The 18,749-nt window shown below is 50.3% G+C and overlaps 1 protein-coding gene across 1 annotated transcript; it reads left to right on the top strand.

Annotated features, from left to right (window-relative positions):
* Positions 1-1,015: 1,015 nt before the first annotated feature.
* Positions 1,016-18,725, top strand: LOC111143385 (coiled-coil and C2 domain containing 1B). Its single transcript, XM_022497091.1, has 25 exons — positions 1,016-1,079; positions 2,630-2,716; positions 4,308-4,452; positions 5,451-5,557; positions 5,936-6,094; positions 6,527-6,652; positions 6,821-6,980; positions 7,189-7,370; positions 7,543-7,618; positions 7,720-7,830; positions 7,911-8,041; positions 8,255-8,325; positions 8,532-8,664; positions 9,080-9,197; positions 9,283-9,455; positions 9,851-9,976; positions 10,478-10,536; positions 10,625-10,741; positions 11,044-11,117; positions 11,253-11,311; positions 11,536-11,587; positions 12,034-12,133; positions 12,300-12,390; positions 13,611-13,740; positions 13,972-18,725. The coding sequence occupies exons 2-24, from the start codon at positions 2,651-2,653 to the stop codon at positions 13,737-13,739; spliced, it is 2,565 nt and encodes an 854-aa protein (XP_022352799.1). The 5' UTR covers positions 1,016-1,079; positions 2,630-2,650; the 3' UTR covers position 13,740; positions 13,972-18,725.
* The last annotated feature ends 24 nt before the right edge of the window (positions 18,726-18,749 follow it).

Raw genomic sequence — 18,749 nt, 5'->3', positions numbered from 1 at the left:
TATGTCCCTTCACACAAAAAATAGGAAGTATATATTGAGTACCTACCAGGTACCATGCAATGTTCTAAACACCGGAGATAACTTTAAGAACAAATAGAAATGTCTGCCTTCGTGGAGCTTCCATTCAAGCAAATATGAGATATTGTATATCTCTCTGTATATATTAAATATTTCATAAAACAAAACTTACTAAAAAGAAGAAATATGAGAGCGAAACTTAAATTTTAAATGGTAAAGAAAACCTCTTTGAAAATAACCCAAAGGCAGTAAGAAAATGAAAAGTCCTTTGTAGAAGTTCAGGATTAGGCGTTGGGGCGTTTGTTTCAGGTCAAGGTTCTCTGTATCACGCCTCCACCCGCCATTTCATCGTCCTAATCTCTTCGTGTTAAACTGTCTAAAGTGACTTCATGAAGAGGTGCCATCAACACTGCCTGTCTTAGGTACTCAACCTGCCTTCTCACTAGAAAAGATACATTCAATTGCTGAGTGATTCAGAAACAAACGGTGACCCCATTTTCATTTCTCTAGACTCTATTACAAAGACAATCCCGGCGCAGTAGGCTAGCAGGGAAGCCCCACCTCTGGGGCAGAGCGTGCGCCAGGCCTGCCTCCACGCCGAGGGGGCGGGGCGAGTGTGAGCCCAGAAGCACCGTAGTGGGAATGAGGGTGGAAGCTTGGCAGCGAAGTTGTAAACGTAGGGGCAGGGGACGCACCTACTGCATTTGCGCAAGCAGCGGCACACCCCAAAACCGCCCAGCTGTCGTCTCCGCGAGCGTCGCGCTACCTGCCCGAAGGCGCCTGCGCACTGAAAAACTCACGCTTCGAGTCACCTGTTGGAAGGTCACGCCCACCTCGTTTTGCGCATGCGTATTGCGCGCCTTACGGGCCGTGGAGTCACGTGTTAGAGCGCGAGCCGTCTCCTGCAGGGTCGCTTCCTGTCACGGCTACTGCCCGCGCCGCCTGCGCCGCCTCCGCCGCCGCCGCCGCCGCCGCCGCCGCCGCCGCCGCCCGGGGGCCGCAGGAGCCCTGGGCGGTGCCAGGCGGGATCAGGCCCAGGCTGGTTTCGGATCCGATGTGAGGTATGCAGCGTAACCACACCCCGGCGAGGGGAGATACAGGGCTGCGGGGGAGATGGAGGCGCTGGGGCAGGGCAGGGCGGCGCGTCCTGCAGCGCAGCAGTGGGGTCCCTTGGCTTCGCCTCCCCTGCGCCCTTCGCTGTCTTCTCTTTTGAGTCCCGGCCCAGCACCGACGCTCCCTGCCCGAAGCCCCGGAGCCGCAGACTCGGCCTTTCCGACCTCGTTTCTCCCCGAGTCCGCTCATTTCGAGCCCCCGGCTCAGGTGACGGCCGGCCGTTCCCCTAAGTCAGCGAACTCTGACGGCTGGAGTCACCCTGAGCGCCTCCTCCCGTGCGCCCACAGCCAGCTAACCTCGGAGCCCTGTTGATTTTACCCTCTAAGTGTGAAATCCAGCCGCTTCTCTCCATCCCCGACGCCACCCCCGCGCTCCCCTCCGCTCTCCACGTTCACGGGGACCGTTGCGAGATGCTCGGTGCCAAGAAGGCTTCCAGCCTCCTCTTCCCGTCTGCAGCCAGAGGGAGCTTTCTGAATTGCCCATCTGGTCCCGTCACGTCCACTGCCCTCACGCCCGTGCCCAGATCCTTAGACTTAAAGGATTTCCCGTTTTGCCTCCTGTACGGATTGTCAGCTTCTTATGTGCTATTTCCCGTCTCACACTTTTATGCCCCAGTAATCCCAGGTCTTTAGCTTCTGCAGATCAAGTTGTTTCTCAGTTCGGAACCATTATCAGGTTGTTCCCTCTGGAATTCCATAACCCTTCCTTACCCTCAACTTTTTCATGACTCAGCACAAGCATCACTTTGTCCATGAAGCCTTTTCTCTCTGCTGGATAAGTGGCGGCTCCTGGGGATACAGGGCCCCTGCAGCAGCCCTGTGTGGTTTTAGTCCATTGTCAAGGCTGTCTCCACCATGTAAGTGCACTTTGAGGGCTGAGACGGTGTCAGAGGCATTCCTGCTCTTGCAGTGCCCAGCACACGTTCTTTCACATAGTAGGTCCTGTGAAAGGTTGTGAGATCTCTGAATCAGAATGCTGACTCAGATTTCTCTGGAGCAGAACAGTCCAATAGAACTTTCTGTGGTGATGAAAATGTTCAGCTGGCCAGTGGAAGCCACTAGTTGAACTGGATTTTGAATTTTAATTTAAAGTTAAGTTGCCACATATGGCTACCATGTTTGACAACACAGCTTTAGAGCCTTTCTGAATCCTATCCAGCCTTGCACAAACCTGGTTCCTGAATCTGCCTTCCTGTGCCGCTCCCCCTCACTCAGGCTCTTGGGTTTAATCCAAATTGGTCAGTCAGATTCAGTAAGTTCTTACTGTGTGTCCACACTCTCCACTTAAACCCATTAACAGGTGGGCCCCATCCCTTCCACCTCCCATGTTGCTTGCTCCAGTGCTATGATTCCAGTGACAGTATTCCATCCTTTGGTGTTCAAGATTGCCTTTCTTCTCTGATTTGACAGTTTAGGAGCCACACCCTACCACACGTAGTGCTATTGGGGGTGGGGCTTTGTAGCCTGCTCCAGTCTGAGTCTCTTCCCCTCGCCATCAGACAGGTACCTAGGCTGTCAAGATGCCAGGGCCAAGACCTCGGAGAGGACCCCAGGCCAGTGGCCAGGGTGTGGCAGCTGCAAAGCAGGTATGGATATTGCCTCTTCCACTCCCAGGCCAGTCTGGGGTGGGGGCTCTCTAGGCGGCTTGATCACCTGTTTAGTTTCCCCATTAGTCCAGAGATTTTGAACAGTTCCTCCTGGAGTTGGGAGAGCTGTTAGAGAGCCTCTGACTAGCCCCTGTCACTCTCATGTAGGGGATGAGGTGTGAACTCTGCTGTGTTTCAACCCAGGCACCCTCCTGCCATTGCCATCTCCATATGAGTGTTCTGAAGGGTTCAGGAGCCACAGAATTTAGGGTGTTCTGGTGGGGTGTCGTCGCTGTCATGGGTTTCTCATTTAGGGCCATGATTTTGCTTGCCAGACAAGGATGCCAGAGCTTGAGAACTGTGGCAACTGGAAGAGTTTTACTGCTTAGGGACACAAGGCTGTGGCTCAGGTGGGAGACAGAAATCTGCCCTCCAGTCTGCTCCTTTTACTTCTTCCCAGGTTCTGAGACTTCTTAGTCCGTTTTTATTGTCTTAAAAGAGGTGGGTAAGGGAGCTTGTGGAATAAAGAGCCTAGACTGAAATCACAAAGACCTTTATTTTAAATGCTGTCTCTGGCACTTATAAGACTGTGTTTCAGTTTCGTCTGAGCATGGAAATAGAAATAGGGCAACCTTTTCCTAGAGTAGTCAAGTTCTTAGGGACAGAGTAGAATGGTGGTTGATGGGGTGGTGGGGGGAAGGGGAGTTGTTGAATAGGTGAAAAGAGTTCTGTGGATGGCTGGTGGCAGTGGAGTACAACAGCATGAAGGTACTTAATGCCACTGAACTGAACACTGGGAAATGGTTAAGGCGAGGGGCGCCTGGCTGGCTCAGTCGGTAGAGCATGCAACTCTTGATCTCAGGGTCCTGGGTTCAAGCCCAATATTGGACATAGAGCTTACCTTAAAAAAATGGTTAAGGTGATAATTTTTATGTTACATGTGTTTTGTTTTTTAAAGATTTTATTTACTCAGAGAGAGTGTGTGCAAGAGCCGGGGGTGGGGGGAGTGTTGCAGAGGGAGAAGGAGAAGTAGACTCCTCACTGAGCAGGGAGCCCAATGTGGGGCTCCATTCCAGGACTCCAAGATCATGACCTGAGCCCGTGACCTGAACCAAAGGCAGACCCATAACCAGCCAAGCCACCCAAGTGCCCCTTGTTTTCTTTTAAGGTTTATTTTTAAGTAATCTCTACACCCAGTGTGGGGCTCGAACTCACGACCCCGAGATCAGGAGTCACAGGCTCTTCCAACTGAGCCAGCGAGATGCCCCTGTTATATGTGTTTTACCACAATTTAAAAAAAAAAAAAAAGACTTAATGTCTCAGGGTTATGGGAATTAATGAAGATAATCATGTAGAATGCTAAGTACATGCCTGACAGCTAGTACTCATGTGGTCTGAGTAATAATAATGGCAATGGTAGTCTTACTGGGTTGTTTACAGTCACTAGGGAGATAATTTTCACAAAGGCTAATGTTGTAGGCTTCATTTTCCCTGTCCTCACCTTGGGCCTCACACATAATGAAGGAGCCTAAGACTGGCTCTGGGACTGGTCCTCATTGTGTGGTTCCTAAGAACCCTTCTCTCCTCGCAGTTGGGGCTCTTTGTGGAGTTCAGCCCTGAGGACATGCTGCTGGGGATGGAGGACACTGAAGATGACGGAGATCTTGAGGCTGAACTGCTGGCCCTCACTGGGGAAGCAGGGGCTTCAGGCAAGAAACCCACAACCAAGGGGCAGGGTGAGTTTGTGACACTGGGCTGGCCCATTGCTGGGTCCAGACGTGTTTAGGCAGATGGTAGAGAGGGTTCTCTCCTCACATCTGGGAGGATGTGAGATCACCTGGTCCTTCTGATATCCATCCTTCGGCAGCCCTCCCACCAAGAGGCTGTCTTGCCCTGCTCATACACCTGTGTGATGGAATCTCAGTCCTCTGACTGTGCCTCTCCGCATTATGGACAGTCAGCAGTCTGATTCTCAGACAGACTCACCTCTCTGTCTTAGCCCTAGCCAAGGCCCATTACAGAGGAGGAGCTCAGCACGGACCACACTGAGCACATAATAAGTGTATAGAAATTGTGTTGAATGAATAAGTGGAATCCCCCTCCCCAGCCTGGAAGAGGGCAGAGACCTGAAGCCTGGGAGGATCTGAGCATCCCACCTTTGTTTTAGCAAGAACCACCCCCACCATCTCGTGCCCCTGAGATGAGGACAGTGGGAGATGGTGGGAAGGGCATCACTGGTCTGGGAGACCCATGGCCCTTACTTCTCTGTTGGTCCAAACACACTTTGGAGTTAGATGAGCCTGGGTTTGAATCTTGGCTCTGCCATTTACGAGGATTGCAGTGTGAGGAAAATTAACACGGATATTATTATCAGTTCACTCATATAAAAAGGGGATAGTATCACCTATCTTGCAGAATTATCGTGAAGCTCCATTGGACGTTAAAAATCTTTACATGTGCCAAAAGTGTGGTTGGGGAATGGATGGACAGGTCTATGAATAACTATGACAACAAAAAATGCCAAGAAGGGAGCATTCCCAGGAAGCTTCCCCACCTTTTCCTAGGGTCTTTTGAGCTGGGTCATAAGGAAAAGCAGGAATTTTCCAGGTGGGACTTTGGCTGTGGAAGGGAAGGAGGATTCTATTTGGGTGTGTCTTGCTGGCACAGTGGATTGAACACCCTCCTCATGGACCTTTTCTGCCTGCCCTGACCCTCTGTGACCCTCTTCCATCAGCCCCCCTGCCTATGGCCCACATCGAGAAGTTGGCTGCAGACTGTATGCAGGATGTGGAGGAGGAGGAGGAGGAGGAGGAAGGGCTGGAGGAGGATGCAGACTTGCTGGTGGGTCTGCCACGCTGGTGTCCGAGGGCTCTGTGATCAAGCCTGTGGAGGAGGCCTGGGGTTTGTTTCTGTGTGTGTTTTGAGGTTGAGTGAGTGCCTTGCCCTTCTTGGGCCCATTTTCCTAACTGCAGTGTGAGACTGGTCTTTTTTGATGTCTGGTCTGAACTATGCATTCAGAGATTTTTCCGATTTGGAGTTTTCACTGTTTGAAGGCTCTCCTTGGTCAGATTAAAGGAGTGTTTTGGTAAAGAGGACGCAGTGATAGGCACAGTGACTGATGCTGGGAAATACTGCTGGGGGAGAGGGTCCTTTATGCTCGTATGCTGTCATGGGTATGTCTCTGTGGTTCCCAAGCTCCTGAGACTTGTGTCTCCCCAGACTGAGCTGCAGGAGGTCCTGGGTGCAGATGAGGTGACTGGGCCCCTGGATGGTGATAAGACAGCTAGTCCAGGTGGCTCTGAAGAGGAGAAGGGACAGGAAGACACTGAAGCTCCAGTACAGACAGCTCTGCTAACAGCTTCGATCCCAGCAGCTCAGGTAGGTTCTGGAGGGATACTGTGTGCCTCTGATGCCACTTTGTGTCTGTGTGTAACGTGCACGTTGCATGGCTTGCGTAGGAAGGCTGCAGTAACCCTTTCCAGGGTCCTCCTCCAGCAGCTTCTCCATGCAGAGGCAGAACATGAGAAACTGCTTGGTGGCTGGCCAGCCTCAAAGGCCTCTCTGTTCTCCCAGACCACCCCCTGCAGCTGTTTCCTGGCCTCCACAGATTGTCTAAGCCTCTATGTTTTCCTCTGACATGGCCTCTGGCCTCTCCAGTGCATCTTTGCCTCCCACCTTGAGGCTTTTAGGCTCTTCCTTCTCCTTGAATCCAAGAGCTCCATTTTTCTGGGGCAGCTTCCTTGCAGGGAGGGAGCAGCAAGGGCCTAGCTGGCCCTGGAGTGGCCATGCCCTGAACTGAAGTATCTACAGGCTGGAGGGCCTCGGGGGCTGCAGGCTCTTCTGGAGGATCGGATCCACAACTACCGGGAGGCCGCAGCCAGTGCCAAGGAGGCAGGTGAAGCGGCCAAAGCCAGGCGCTGTGAGCGTGGCCTAAAGGTGGGTTGGGCCTAGCCAGAGAGCAGGGCTGGGAGGAGCAGGGCTGAGGGCACTGGCTAAAGCAGCAAGGGGGAGGCTTCCCCATCAGCCTTGTGAAGGATTCCTGGCCTGTGTTCAAGCAGAGTTCAGGCTGCGCTGGCTGGCTGAGCTTCTGGTTCTCTCCCTCAGACTCTGGAGGCCCAGCTGGCTGCTGTGAGGAAAGGCAGGAAGATCAGTGAGGATGAGATTCCACCTCCAGTGGCCTTGGGCAAGAGACAGCCTGTCCCCCAGGAAACAACTGACAGGAACCCAGAGGCGGATGCCCCAGCTCCCTTCACCATGGAGCCAGGTATCTGGAGACATTTCAAGTCCTGGCCCAGTCTCCGAAGCCAGAGCTCATGGCCTGCTTCCCCATCCTGCCACGCTGTCCATTGTCATGAGTTGCACCTACTAAAAGGTCGTCACCCCACCCACACCTGTAGGCACTGGGAACCCAGGGTGTGCACCTTCTTCTTTGACACTCATGCTCCTTCTGCGGGCTTTTTGTTTCTTTATAGACAAGTCCTCCCAGATGGAGACAAGCCTCTTGGGTGGTCCTGGCATTTCTGCCCCACCTGATTCAGACCCAGACCCACAGGCCCTGTTGTTGGCTCGACAGAGAGAGTACAAATTGGCTGCCCTGAATGCCAAGCGGGCTGGAGACCTAGACCGTGCCCGGGAGCTCATGAGGATTGGGAAGGTATGACGTCTGACTCCAGCTCTGTGTGCAACCCCTTGTTTCACAGATGGGGGCAGGGACCTGCTCAAGGTCACGCATATAGACTGAGCATGAGTGAGACTGGTCTGAGGGGGGAGTTTTTTCAGCAGAGAGGTTCCCAGGCTTATGCCCACACCTCCTTTTCCTACTGTAGAGATTTGGTGCAGTCCTAGAGGCCCTGGAGAAGGGACAGCCTGTGGACCTGAGTGCCATGCCCCCCGCACCAGAGGGTCAGTGTGGAGACAGTGGGGTGGGACCTGCTCAGGCTGGGATTGGGAAGTTTCAGGGCTGGGACTGGCCATGCACCTCCACCTCTCTTCTGGGTCCCCAGATCTGAAGCCCCTTCCACAGGCTTCCAGAGCTCTCACAGCACCCTCAGCTGTATCCCCAGCAGTGGAGCGAGTGCAGCCAGTGATGGCCTCAGACACTCCAGCAGCCCCAGGTAGGATGGGATGGTGGAACTGCGGAGTGGGGACCTGGGGAGGGGCAGCAGAGCTGATGCCATCTCTTTTCTCCTTGAAGGGGTCCCCGCTGAGCCACAGACGGTGCTGGATGCCCTGCAGCAGAGACTGAACAAGTACCGGGAGGTGGGCACCCAGGCCCGGAGCAGTGGGGACGAGCGCAAGGCGCGGATGCATGAACGCATTGCTAAGGTGGGCCCACAGCTGCCCTGCCCTGTGTCGGCCTGTCTCCCTGGGCGGCTACTCTGTGTTGCTGCTGCTAGTCTTTGAATCTCCATCTCTCTGTCTCTCTGGAGTTCCTGCTGCTTCAGGGGCTCTTTTTCCCTTTGGGGCTGCTTTCTGTCTTCCTCCCTGTGTGGAGCCTGCAGACTGCTGCCCACTGTAAGGCCCTCCCTTCCCTTGCAGCAATATCAAGATGCCATTCGAGCACACCGGGCAGGACGGAGGGTTGACTTTGCCGAGCTGCCTGTTCCTCCAGGTGAGTGGGGCTTGGCCTAGGGGCTTTATGAGGAGGTCCCTGAGCAAGATAGGGGGAGAGGGAAAGATTTTCTCCCATATCTGCCTCCACTTTGTAGAAGCCGTCCATCCCAGCCATGGCCAGAAGACCCAGCTAAAGCCCGCAGCAGCCTAGAGCTTCCCCAAGGCCACCCTCCCCCTCTGCTAACTGTCTCTGTCTTGCATAGGGTTCCCCCCCCATTCCTGGCCTGGAGCCCACCATGGGCACCGAGGACGACGCAGTGGCAGCTACTTTAGCAGCTGCCCAGAAGCTGGTTTCCACAGAGGATACAGCCCCAGCAGAGGAAAATGAGGATGAGGTTTGGCTGAGGGCCTGAGACTCCAGGGGTTGGTTGGGGGGAAAATAACAGATGAGGGATAAACCCAGACTTGTTCATACTAACGAGCCCAGCGAGGTAGGTAAGCTTTCTTCTATTTTACTAGGAAAAAATCGTGGCCAAGTGCACGCAGCTAGGAGTTAGCAGAGCTAGATTCAGACCAGCGTCTTTCAAACTCCAGGGCCCAGGTTCAGTCCCCATTACCCTGCTGTTTCCTACTGGGAAGGTTTTGAAGCTGCTTCCAGCTCTGAGATTCTCTCGGGCCCAGGAGGGAAAGCCATTCATTTCAGGTTATACAGCAGGTTAGTGCAGCATTAGGCAGAGAGCCCAGGTCTGGGAGCTGCCACAGCCTGGGCAGGGAGCAGATCCCCTTTGACAGCTTCCTGGGCACCTGCAGGATGAGTCCCCAGCCCAGGCCCCAGTGGCCAAGAAGCCAGTGAAGCCTGTGGTCCCTTCATTCCGGGCCGTGCCTGAATCCAAGGCCTCAAGTTCTAAGGAGTCAGTGAGTCCGTCTGGTGAGTTTGGGGAGAAGAGGGCTGGAAGGGTGAGGGCTCTCGTGAGGGACAAGCCTGGCTCTAACCATTGTCCCTTATCCTTTAGTGCGGGAGCAGCTCGCATTGCTAGAGGCACGGAAACTGCAGTACCAGCGGGCAGCGCTGCAGGCCAAGCGTGGCCAGGACCTGGAGCAGGCCAAAGCCCATCTGAGGGTAGCCAAATGCCTCGAGGCTCAAATCACCCAGGTACGAGCTGGACGACCTGTGGACCTCTCCAAGGTGAGTCTCACCTCATTGAGCAACAGGACTTCTCAGGCAGAGGGGGCATTTGGCAGCCTTGACAGACAGGGAACGAAGCAGCTATGTGGAGGGGGTGGGGTACAGCTAGGATAGGGTGACACCTGGGAAAGGGCTTGTTCCTTATACTACTCTATCCCATGGCCCCAAGAGAGGCCAGGGAAGGCCAGACGGGCTGCCTGTGGTCAGAGATGACAAGGCAGGGCAAGGCTAGTGGAAAGTGGAGCATTGTGGCAGCCTGGGATAGAATGGGAGGCAGTGAGTTCCCATCACTGGAGGTTAGCACTGGGGAAACAGTTTGGATTTTGCGTTTGTTAGGCTCAGTAGAGGAATAATCTGACTCTTGGGGCCCCTGAGGGGCCTTGTGACCTGGGCAGGTGCCTTCACCCTTGACGGATGAGGAGGGTGACTTCATCCTCATTCACCATGAGGACCTGCGACTCTCCCAGAAGGCTGAGGAGGTGTATGCCCAGCTACAAAAAATGCTTCTGGAGCAACATGAGGTTAGTGGACTGCTTGTCTGTCTTCCGCTTTCTCTGCCCACAGCCCCTCAGGGAAAGGTGTAGCGCTCAGGTCAAACAGGCCTGGATTCAAATTCTAGTTCTTCTACTTATTGGTTATGACCACAGGGAAAATACTTTGAAAATAGGAGCAAGAGGGAAGTGTGAAGGAAGATGGATGTGTGTGTGTATTTCTGTATGTGTGTATCTGTCTGAACTGTTGCCTTTAAGTCTGTTTCTGAAGTGATGTTTCTGTTAGGTTTTGAGGGAAGAATAGGAATTTGCTAAGTGAATTCTGGGGAGTGGCTGTCCTCGAAAGAAAACAGCAAAAACTTGGGCAGAAAGGTGTGATAGAACTTGGGAACAGTGGCCTTGGAGTATGTGCTGGAGGAAGGAGGGCTGAGGCTACAGAAGAAGGTTGGAGCTTTCAGAAATCAGGCCTCAAATGCCAACCTAGACAGGCTTACTGTGGGCTCTGGAGTCACCCTAGGTCCTTATTTTCAGAAGTGTCTGCTGTTCTCCAAGCAGTTCATGCACCAGGGCAATGTGGCTGAGACTACCAGGTAAGTGCCAGGCCTGGGGCTGGAGCTTACTGGGTGGGGAGGAGAAAATGAGCCCTGCCATGTTGATGGGTCCACCCATCCCTGTCAGGTTTGAGAATCTCGCTCAGGACCGCAAGAAGCAGCTTGAGATCCTGCAGCTGGCCCAGGCCCAGGGTCTTGACCCTCCCAGCCATCACTTTGAATTGAAGACATTCCAGACTGTGAGGTGCCAAAGCCTAAGTGAAACTGTGGCTCCATGCAGGGACAGGACTGGGGAGGAGTGGGGTGTGGTTGTCCGCCTGCAAGAAGCTCAGAGCTGTGGTGGCTGTGGAAGGAACTTCGGACTGGGGGTCATGTAGGTCTGAGGTCTGTGTACTGGCTCTGCTGCTGTTCTCCCAGACACAGTTTGCTTCCCTGGGCCTACTCTCCTGACCACCTCCCAGTGAGGCAGGCAGGCAAGCAGGCACTGGAAGAGGGGACCTTTTCCTACCACTCTCCTTCACTTTGTTCTTTTCTTCTTGGTTATAGGATCTTCTCAGAACTCAACAGTACAGAAATGCATCTGATCATTGTCCGGGGAATGAACCTCCCAGCCCCTTCAGGTAGTCCTAAGGCCTCGTCTGCTCCAGGCTCTTGCCCAGGCACTTCACCCCTGGCCAATAGAGAGGCACTGGCTCTCCCTTCATATCAAGCACAGGGCTCCTGGCTCCTCCTCCTGAACCCTTTCTCCTTCACAGGGGTGACTCCTGATGACTTGGATGCCTTTGTGCGGTTTGAGTTCCACTACCCTAACTCGGTGAGGTTCAGGTAGAGGTAGGATCCCCTGAACCCCCCTCTTCTAGGACCCTGTGCTCAGTTTCTCTGCATTCCCTGGGAGGTCTGGCTGCTGGGAAGGGTTTGAAGACCCTTGAGTACATTCCTTACAGGGCGCAGTCACTTCCCTCAACACGGACTTAATTTAGCCTAGAGCTCTTTGCCTTATAGAGCAACTATAGGACTTCTCCCATCTTACTGCTTTAGGACCAGGCTCAAAAAAGCAAAACAGCTGTGGTGAAGAACACAAACTCTCCAGGTGAGAACTGCTTTCTCCTCCCGCTCGCTCTCATGAGTGTGTGCAGCACTTTTGTTTTCAGAATGCTTTCGGGTCTTACCTTAGTTGGTTTACTCAACTTGGGAAGTAAGGCAGTTGGGGAAACTGAGGCTCAGGGAGGTAGAGGAACTTGCCTAGGGCCCCACAGCAAGGAGGTGGTAGAAATGGGACTTGGATCCAAGTTCTTCACATTTTGGTAGAATCTGTGTCTAATAAGAGTGCAAAAATTGTGTGGGCTTCCAAGGCCAGGACCTAGAAACTCTACCACCCTCTGGTGGCAGTTACTCTGAATTGAAGGCAGAGAGTGGTGGGGGCGGCGCCGGGGGGGGGGGGCGCGTGGGGGGTAGGCCAGCTGTGAGCCTCTGTTTCCACTTCGTCAGTTAATCTTGGGAGCTCGAGCCACTTCTTGTCTTCTTCCATTCTTGCAGAATTTGATCAACTCTTCAAACTAAACATCAACCGAAATCACCGGGGCTTCAGGAGGGTGATCCAAAGCAAAGGAATCAAGTTTGAAATCTTCCACAAAGGGTGAGGCCCTGGTCAGTTACGCTGCCAAGATGGCTGGAAGGAAGGAATAGCTTCTGTTGCTGCCCCTACTGCTTCTCAGTTTTCCTGCAGTGGGCCCACTTGTCTCAGTGCTGCCTTCTTCCCTGCTCTTCCTGGTCTGATACTCTGTTGATTCTTGGTTCCCCAGATCCTTCTTCAGAAGTGATAAACTGGTTGGCACAGCCCACGTGAAGCTGGAGCGGCTGGAGAATGAGTGTGAGATCAGAGAGATTGTGGAGGTAGGATGGGCAAACCAGAGGGCTTGGCAAGTAAGAGCCAATATTCATTGAATAACAGTCCCTATTGTAGGTTTCTGGTGCCCATTCATTATAAGACATGAATAAAAGTGCTGTAGACTAGGCAAGGTACTCCCTTGCCACAAATGTAGAGATCGACAGGGTTTGAGAAAATTCCATAGCAACACTGGACAAGAAGTAGTGATACTCTTTCCGCAATACTCTGAGTCACCTAAGTTCCCAGGGATGGTGGATTAGAGGGGTTTTAGGGATCTGAGTGTTGCTGTCAACTTGGCATGCACAAATTCCTAGGTTTGGTGGGGGCAGAGTTGTGTTTGGGGCAGTTGTCTAGCAGCGTGATAAAGTGGAACAAGCTCTGGGCATAAAGCTGATAAGTAGTTACAGATTGGGGACCCCTCCAGAATGTAGGTAGTCTGTGTTTAGGAATTGGCTCCAGACAGCTCCTTAAACTCATTGAACTCACTGAATTTCACAGGCAGGGGCTCTGAGAGCTTGTTTCTGATGGGAGGACATGAAGGTCCAGCGAGAAGCGTGTTCCATAAGCACATATATTCATGCCCCTGGCAGGCCTCAGCCCAGATCCTTACTGATGCCTTTGTAGGCTGGGGCTTTCCCCACCACGTGTGCCTGTCCCCACTCCTGGCCTGTCTTGGGGGAGACGTTCTCAAGCAGCGCCTGCTCTGTATTGGTCCTGCTGTAGGCGGGTGGGCTGCTTGAGCCTGTAGCACTGTTTAGTGCTGCAGCTGCCCAGGCTCCGGCCAACAGGGAAAGCAGTGTAGTGGGTGGAAAGAAACTCTTTGTCTGGGTTCTAGTCCCAGCCTTGCCCCACAGTGGCTATATAACCTTACCATTCACTTCATTCTGCACTGTGAAGTGTGGGCTTGGGCTTGGTGGTTTTCAGGCTGTAGCTTGAAGCCAGACCATTTTTTCCAGGAGCTGCCATGGGGAAACTGAGTGGACAGAGCTCTGGGTTTCTCATCTCCACTTCAGAGCATTGATTTTTAGTCGGACTTACATGTTACTTTTTGTAAGCCAACCTAAAACTACCAAGAAGCAGGAGTGCAGGGTGGTCACAAAATGGAGACTCCTGTGTCGGCACTGCAGGACACTCCTTCCTCTCCTGACTTAGGAGCCTAGGGAGCTGTGTGCTCCCAGCCCCTGCCCCCTCTTAGTCACCATTCCTCTCTCTGTGGTCTTCACAGGTCCTAGATGGAAGGAAGCCCACTGGGGGCAAGCTGGAGGTGAAGGTGAGGCTGCGGGAGCCTCTTAGTGGCCAAGACATGCAAGTAGTCACTGAGAACTGGCTGGTCCTGGAGCCCAGGGGCCTGTAAGGTGGGCAGCTGCCTGAGTCCTTGAACCTTTGCCCTTAGATTCTTCCAGTATTCCCTTTTCTCATCTGTATGGACAACCAAGAGGCAAAACTTGGGTAGGGCTTGGGATAAGTTTATCATGATCCTCAAGAGAACTGGAGATCCCAGATCTGTCTGCAGGAAATCTTCTCTAAACTCTTTGCATGTTCACTGTGGTTTAGACTTACTACATATGCTTTGTGCCCTTGTGCAGCGTCCGTCTCGGGAGAGGAGACAGGCCAGCGACTGTGTGCGGGAGCATACTTTTCCCAGGCTTTGTACATAAGGAAGATGCTGCTACACAAGCACCAAAGATCTGTGAAGTATGTGCATTACTGATCACACAGCCCTGGCCTTTCCCGTTGCTGGCCCCTCCCTGGGCCTCTACCCCAGCAGGCTGGATTCCAGGAGTCCCTTCCCCCTTCCACTGCCTCCCTTTCCAGCAGGGCAAAGGTAGCCTCATTGCTCTGTGCCATGGAGTCTTCTATCCCCTTAACCTTGTGTAGCAACTGTGTGTAGCTTAACCCCAGCCCCCAGTTGCAACATTTTTGGATGTGCCTTTAAAAGATCTAACTAAGGGATGGGAGAACTTGAGGGTGATCGGGAATGCCCCCCCCGGCCTAGGGTGGGGGCAGGGTTCCGTGACTCCACTTGGTCAGTGGCAGCCTGTCCCACTCAACTCAGTTTACCCCAGCTGTGCCTGTGCCTTGGTTCCTGACTGCTGCTGCCCTAGCCTCCCTGCTTCCCAAAGCTCGCAGTAGAGGAGGGAAGGGACATTCAGGAATGTGGTGCTGGGAAGTAAGGGCAAGGATGCATCTCGGGTTTGGTCCATGCACCTAAGACTAAACGACTGTTAACTGGAAGAAAAAAAAAAAAGAAAAAAATATATAAATATATAATTTTATCTAGCTGTTTTTATTTAAGAAAGTAGGTCTAATTCATTATGGGATTTTACATTCTATATGCAGAGTAACTATCAAAGTCCTGAATAAAAGCTCTATTCCCTGTCACCTTTAAAAGGCAGAGTGGCAGTAATGTTTGTTAATTGACAGAAACTGCAGCTGTGGCTTCCTCTCTGAAGGAAGCGTAGGTCTTCTGCTGATCACCTAGAGAAATACCTTAGTTGCTTCCCAAGAAACTCTCCTTTGGCTTTTTCTGAATGGATGGAGACAACGGAGGGGTTTGTAGTTACAATAGATTTAGATTTAATATTCAAAACTGCAATATTCTACATGTCTTAGAAATAAACTTCAACATCTTTTTTTTTTCCTCTTCCTTTTTTGAAGCATTAGGTTCTACAAAGCATTCCTCAGTATTTTTTAAAGGCTATGAGTGAAGCAAATACATTCAGCTCACTGGTCACTATGCATAAGCACAGCTCAGGGTCTGAGCTGTTTGTGTCTTTCCAGGATAGGGCTAGACCATGCTTCCTGCCTTAAGAGCAGAGCTATTCATGGGTAACAGAACAGGAATGACAAAGGACTTATTTTCTAAAAGTTTTCTGGCCAGTCTTACCTATCAGTGAACTACCAAAATTTCTACAGATGTGAGAGCTAACACTAAATTGCAGTCATATCTGTGTGTCAAGCAGTAATCTAGAATGAAAAAGGTTGTTATTAGCCTTTACAAGGTGGCCTAGAGCAAAGAGGGGTGGTCAGGAAGATTCCTGCCCTAACCTAGTGTTCACCTAAGGGTTTGCACCCCACCCCATGCTTACTAAGACAGTTGTGATTATCCTCAGAGGTTCTAACCAGGTTTAAGAGTTTTTAAATTCACACCTCTGCTGGAAATGCCCTATTCTAATTTGATAGTAGTTTTCTGTGCCTCAGAGATTTCCCTTCACAACCTGTTTAACATCAGTCCATTTTATTACCCTTTGCTTTTGGAAAACAGAACCTCCAGGCTGAGAAAGGCAGACAAAGCCGCCCACTGGACTTGGAAACTGAGATTCTTAAAAGGCCTTTGTTGCACCCAAAGCATGCAGGGGTCATGGCTGGTGGGAGGAGCCTGCCCAGCTTCCTTGTCCTAAGATTTGTCTTAATGCAGCTCCCAGACATCAGAGATCTGTGACTTATGGGCAGTTGGGAATAAGTCACAACCCAAAGATCTTTACATTTTAAATTCTCTTTTTCAATCTAGTGCAAGACGTAAGTTCTTCAGCATTCATGAACTGAATAAAATACGGGAGAAATTTATCTTTTTTTTGGAAATTTATCTTATTAAAAGGGCAAAATATTTGTGACCTTAACATCATTTTCCTTTCTGATAGTACCATTGTGAAACCCACATTGTTACTTCCAGATGCTGAGCATGTTTCCTAAATATTGTGGGTAGCTCCTAAAAGATCTTGTCCCTTAAGGTAGCTCCTCTTAGGATGAAACTGTGGGGCTGAAATTCGTAGAGCCAGGGAGCTTGGACTTGGTCCAGCTCCATCACAGACAGATACTTCCTTCTTAGGGCCTCAGCTTCCCCAGCTCTAAAGTGGGCATTATCATTCCTACTCTACTCTTCAGCCCTTCTGGCCACATATTCACTCCCTAAAAATCTCATTACATTATTAAATTAGAAACCACTACCACAAACATACTACAGAAACAATGTTCAGCAGATTGCCTGATGACTGAAACACATTAGATGCAGAAATTATTCCCCAGGGATTAGTTATGATAGAAGTCAGTTCATTTGGAAATTTTGGGCCCACCAGCATTCAGGAACCATAGTAGGTGAGGGAAGACACTAGATGGGAGCCTACACAGGACAAAGTCCCATATTTCTGTAGCCCTGGAGACCAACAGGTGCTCAGAATGTGTTGATAAAAATACCTGGAGAACCTACATTGCCTAACATTTGGTAAGAATTCAATCAATATTTTTAAAATATTTAGTAAGTTACCAGACTGGCAATTATTTTCTTTGTAAGGAGCTTTATAGCTCAATCTTTATGTTCTAGAAATATTTCACTTATTTAGAAATGTGGGGTTTCAACCCTCTATTTTATATCATTCTTATAATACACAATTTATAGAAACAGATAAAACAAGGGAAAAAAGTAAACCAGCTTTGGTAACTTTATGCTCAGCTCCACAAGATGATTTTACTAAACAAAGGATATTTTATACAATTGAGAATGGCCTTGACTATGCAGGGCCAGAGCTTGTCCTTAGTGGAATTCAAAAACTTGCACTGATCCAAAAGAAACAGCTACAACTGCAGCATGTACTGAGCATGAAGGTAAACTCTCATAGGAAAACGGAACCAGCTCCTGTAGAAGCTCTGAACTTCTAAGATATATGTAGACCATACTGGATGTTATACCCCAAACACATGCCCCTATTAAGTGTTTCCTGTTCTGTCAGGTTTGGTGGGTGATGGTTCTGGGGTTAAGTCCTTACACGTTGGTGTGCTCTAGGCATCTGCTTTTTTTTCCCTTAGAAGTTCTGAGTACCTCTGAGTCTCCGGGAACGGTCACAATCACAGAGCTCTTTAGCTACCATCAACAAAGCCTATGGAGAGACAGAGGGTAGAATGTGAATCCTCCCTCCCCCCACCACCATGGAAGAGGGATGAACACACATACAAGGCCAGGTCTCTGGGCCTCTGTTTGGAAAACTGCTCTGTTGTAGTTCCACAGCCTGTGACTGCCAAATGCTAAGCCCAACTCTAGGTGCTGGAAAAGACTCTCACTGCCCCAGAGGCCTGCATTAACTTCTAGGGGATTTTTAGTGCTATGCTTTTAGGGATGGACTGACTCCTGTTTGGCCAGGGCTTCGAGAAGATGGCAGTGACAAGGGAGTTGCCCTAGTCCAGTATTTTCCAAACCAAGTTGTGAAATCCATTTGGTTCATGACTAAAAACAATTTTAACAGAAAATGATCACATATATTACATATATCAAGGGTAAACCGTATTTTGGTTTCTGATGCCACTCCTACTAAAAGAAAGCATGGCTGATTTGAAAGTTGAGGCAGGGTAAACAAGATAAGCTGAGAACATGTTCTTAGGTCAGAAAAGGAAGTGTTCAAAAAGAAAATGGTAGGAGCATATCACAAGGATGTAGGAGCTAGCTTGAAGGGGCTCTCTCTGGCCAAAGCTGAGACCATTTGAGCACCAAAATAATGAATTAGAGCTACTCAAAAAGTGATCCATGGGTCCACAAGGAAAATTAAATGAATGAATAGGAGAAGAGGAAGGGCTTTTGCTTACAGATGACCAAGCATAACTGCTAAAGAATGCCAGGAATGCACAAACTGATTCTAATTATGAGAAAGCACAAAATGAGGCATTCTCTATTAAAAAATAGGATGGGGGAACCTATACTCACCACAAATACTGATGCCATAAAGGTGAGTCAGGGCAGCTACTTGCTGAGTCTGATCCTAGGCTGGAAGCTTTACTGGACAGAAAATGCTCCGAAGGATGTGACTGGACAGATGCTAGGTTCAAAGATCCTATTAATATTAAATTGACTGAAGTTGCAGTTATGCAGGATAACATTATTTTTAAAGAATTAAACATTATTGAGGAGTATATGACTATGATATATGCAACTTATTCTCAAATGCCTTAGTCTAGGGAGAAGGAGAAAGAGAAAGCTAGAGCAAATGAGGCAAAATGTTAATATGTACATAGGAGAATCTTGGTAAAGTGTATGTAGGGTTATTTTATCTGCAATTTCCTTGAAAGTTTAAATTATTTCTCAATAAAATATTTTTAAAATGCCTCTAGTGTAGAACTAAAACTGCCTTGACTGTATTCTGTCAGTTTTCACAGAAAGGCCCACTTCAATGCCTGCCATTCACTCGGGCAGATGCTGAGCAGTCCTGAATTCAGCTCTGCTATCCCAGTGACCTCACTTACACTGAGTCGCCCTCCTTGGATGGAAGAGATGATCCACTGGATCTCTGATTCACTTCAGTGAATAATCTGATAAAAAACAAACAAAAATCTAGGTGTGAATTCTACGTGAAGTCACTGTGATGTAAGTGGGACAGAA

The sequence above is a fragment of the Enhydra lutris genome, unplaced genomic scaffold (genome assembly GCF_002288905.1).
Source record: "Enhydra lutris kenyoni isolate GAN:26980312 unplaced genomic scaffold, ASM228890v2 scaffoldscaffold9, whole genome shotgun sequence".
Taxonomy (NCBI): domain Eukaryota; kingdom Metazoa; phylum Chordata; class Mammalia; order Carnivora; family Mustelidae; genus Enhydra; species Enhydra lutris.
This window is presented reverse-complemented; position numbering and strand designations above follow the sequence as displayed.

Excerpts from the sequence above, each read along its gene's own strand:
- LOC111143385 (XM_022497091.1), top strand. The coding sequence starts at position 2,651 with ATGCCAGGGCCAAGACCTCGGAGAGGACCCCAGGCCAGTGGCCAGGGT. Across the intron at positions 2,717-4,307 it reads GTGTGGCAGCTGCAAAGCAG|TTGGGGCTCTTTGTGGAGTT; the intron begins GTATGGATATTG and ends CTCTCCTCGCAG. Across the intron at positions 6,981-7,188 it reads TCCCTTCACCATGGAGCCAG|ACAAGTCCTCCCAGATGGAG; the intron begins GTATCTGGAGAC and ends GTTTCTTTATAG.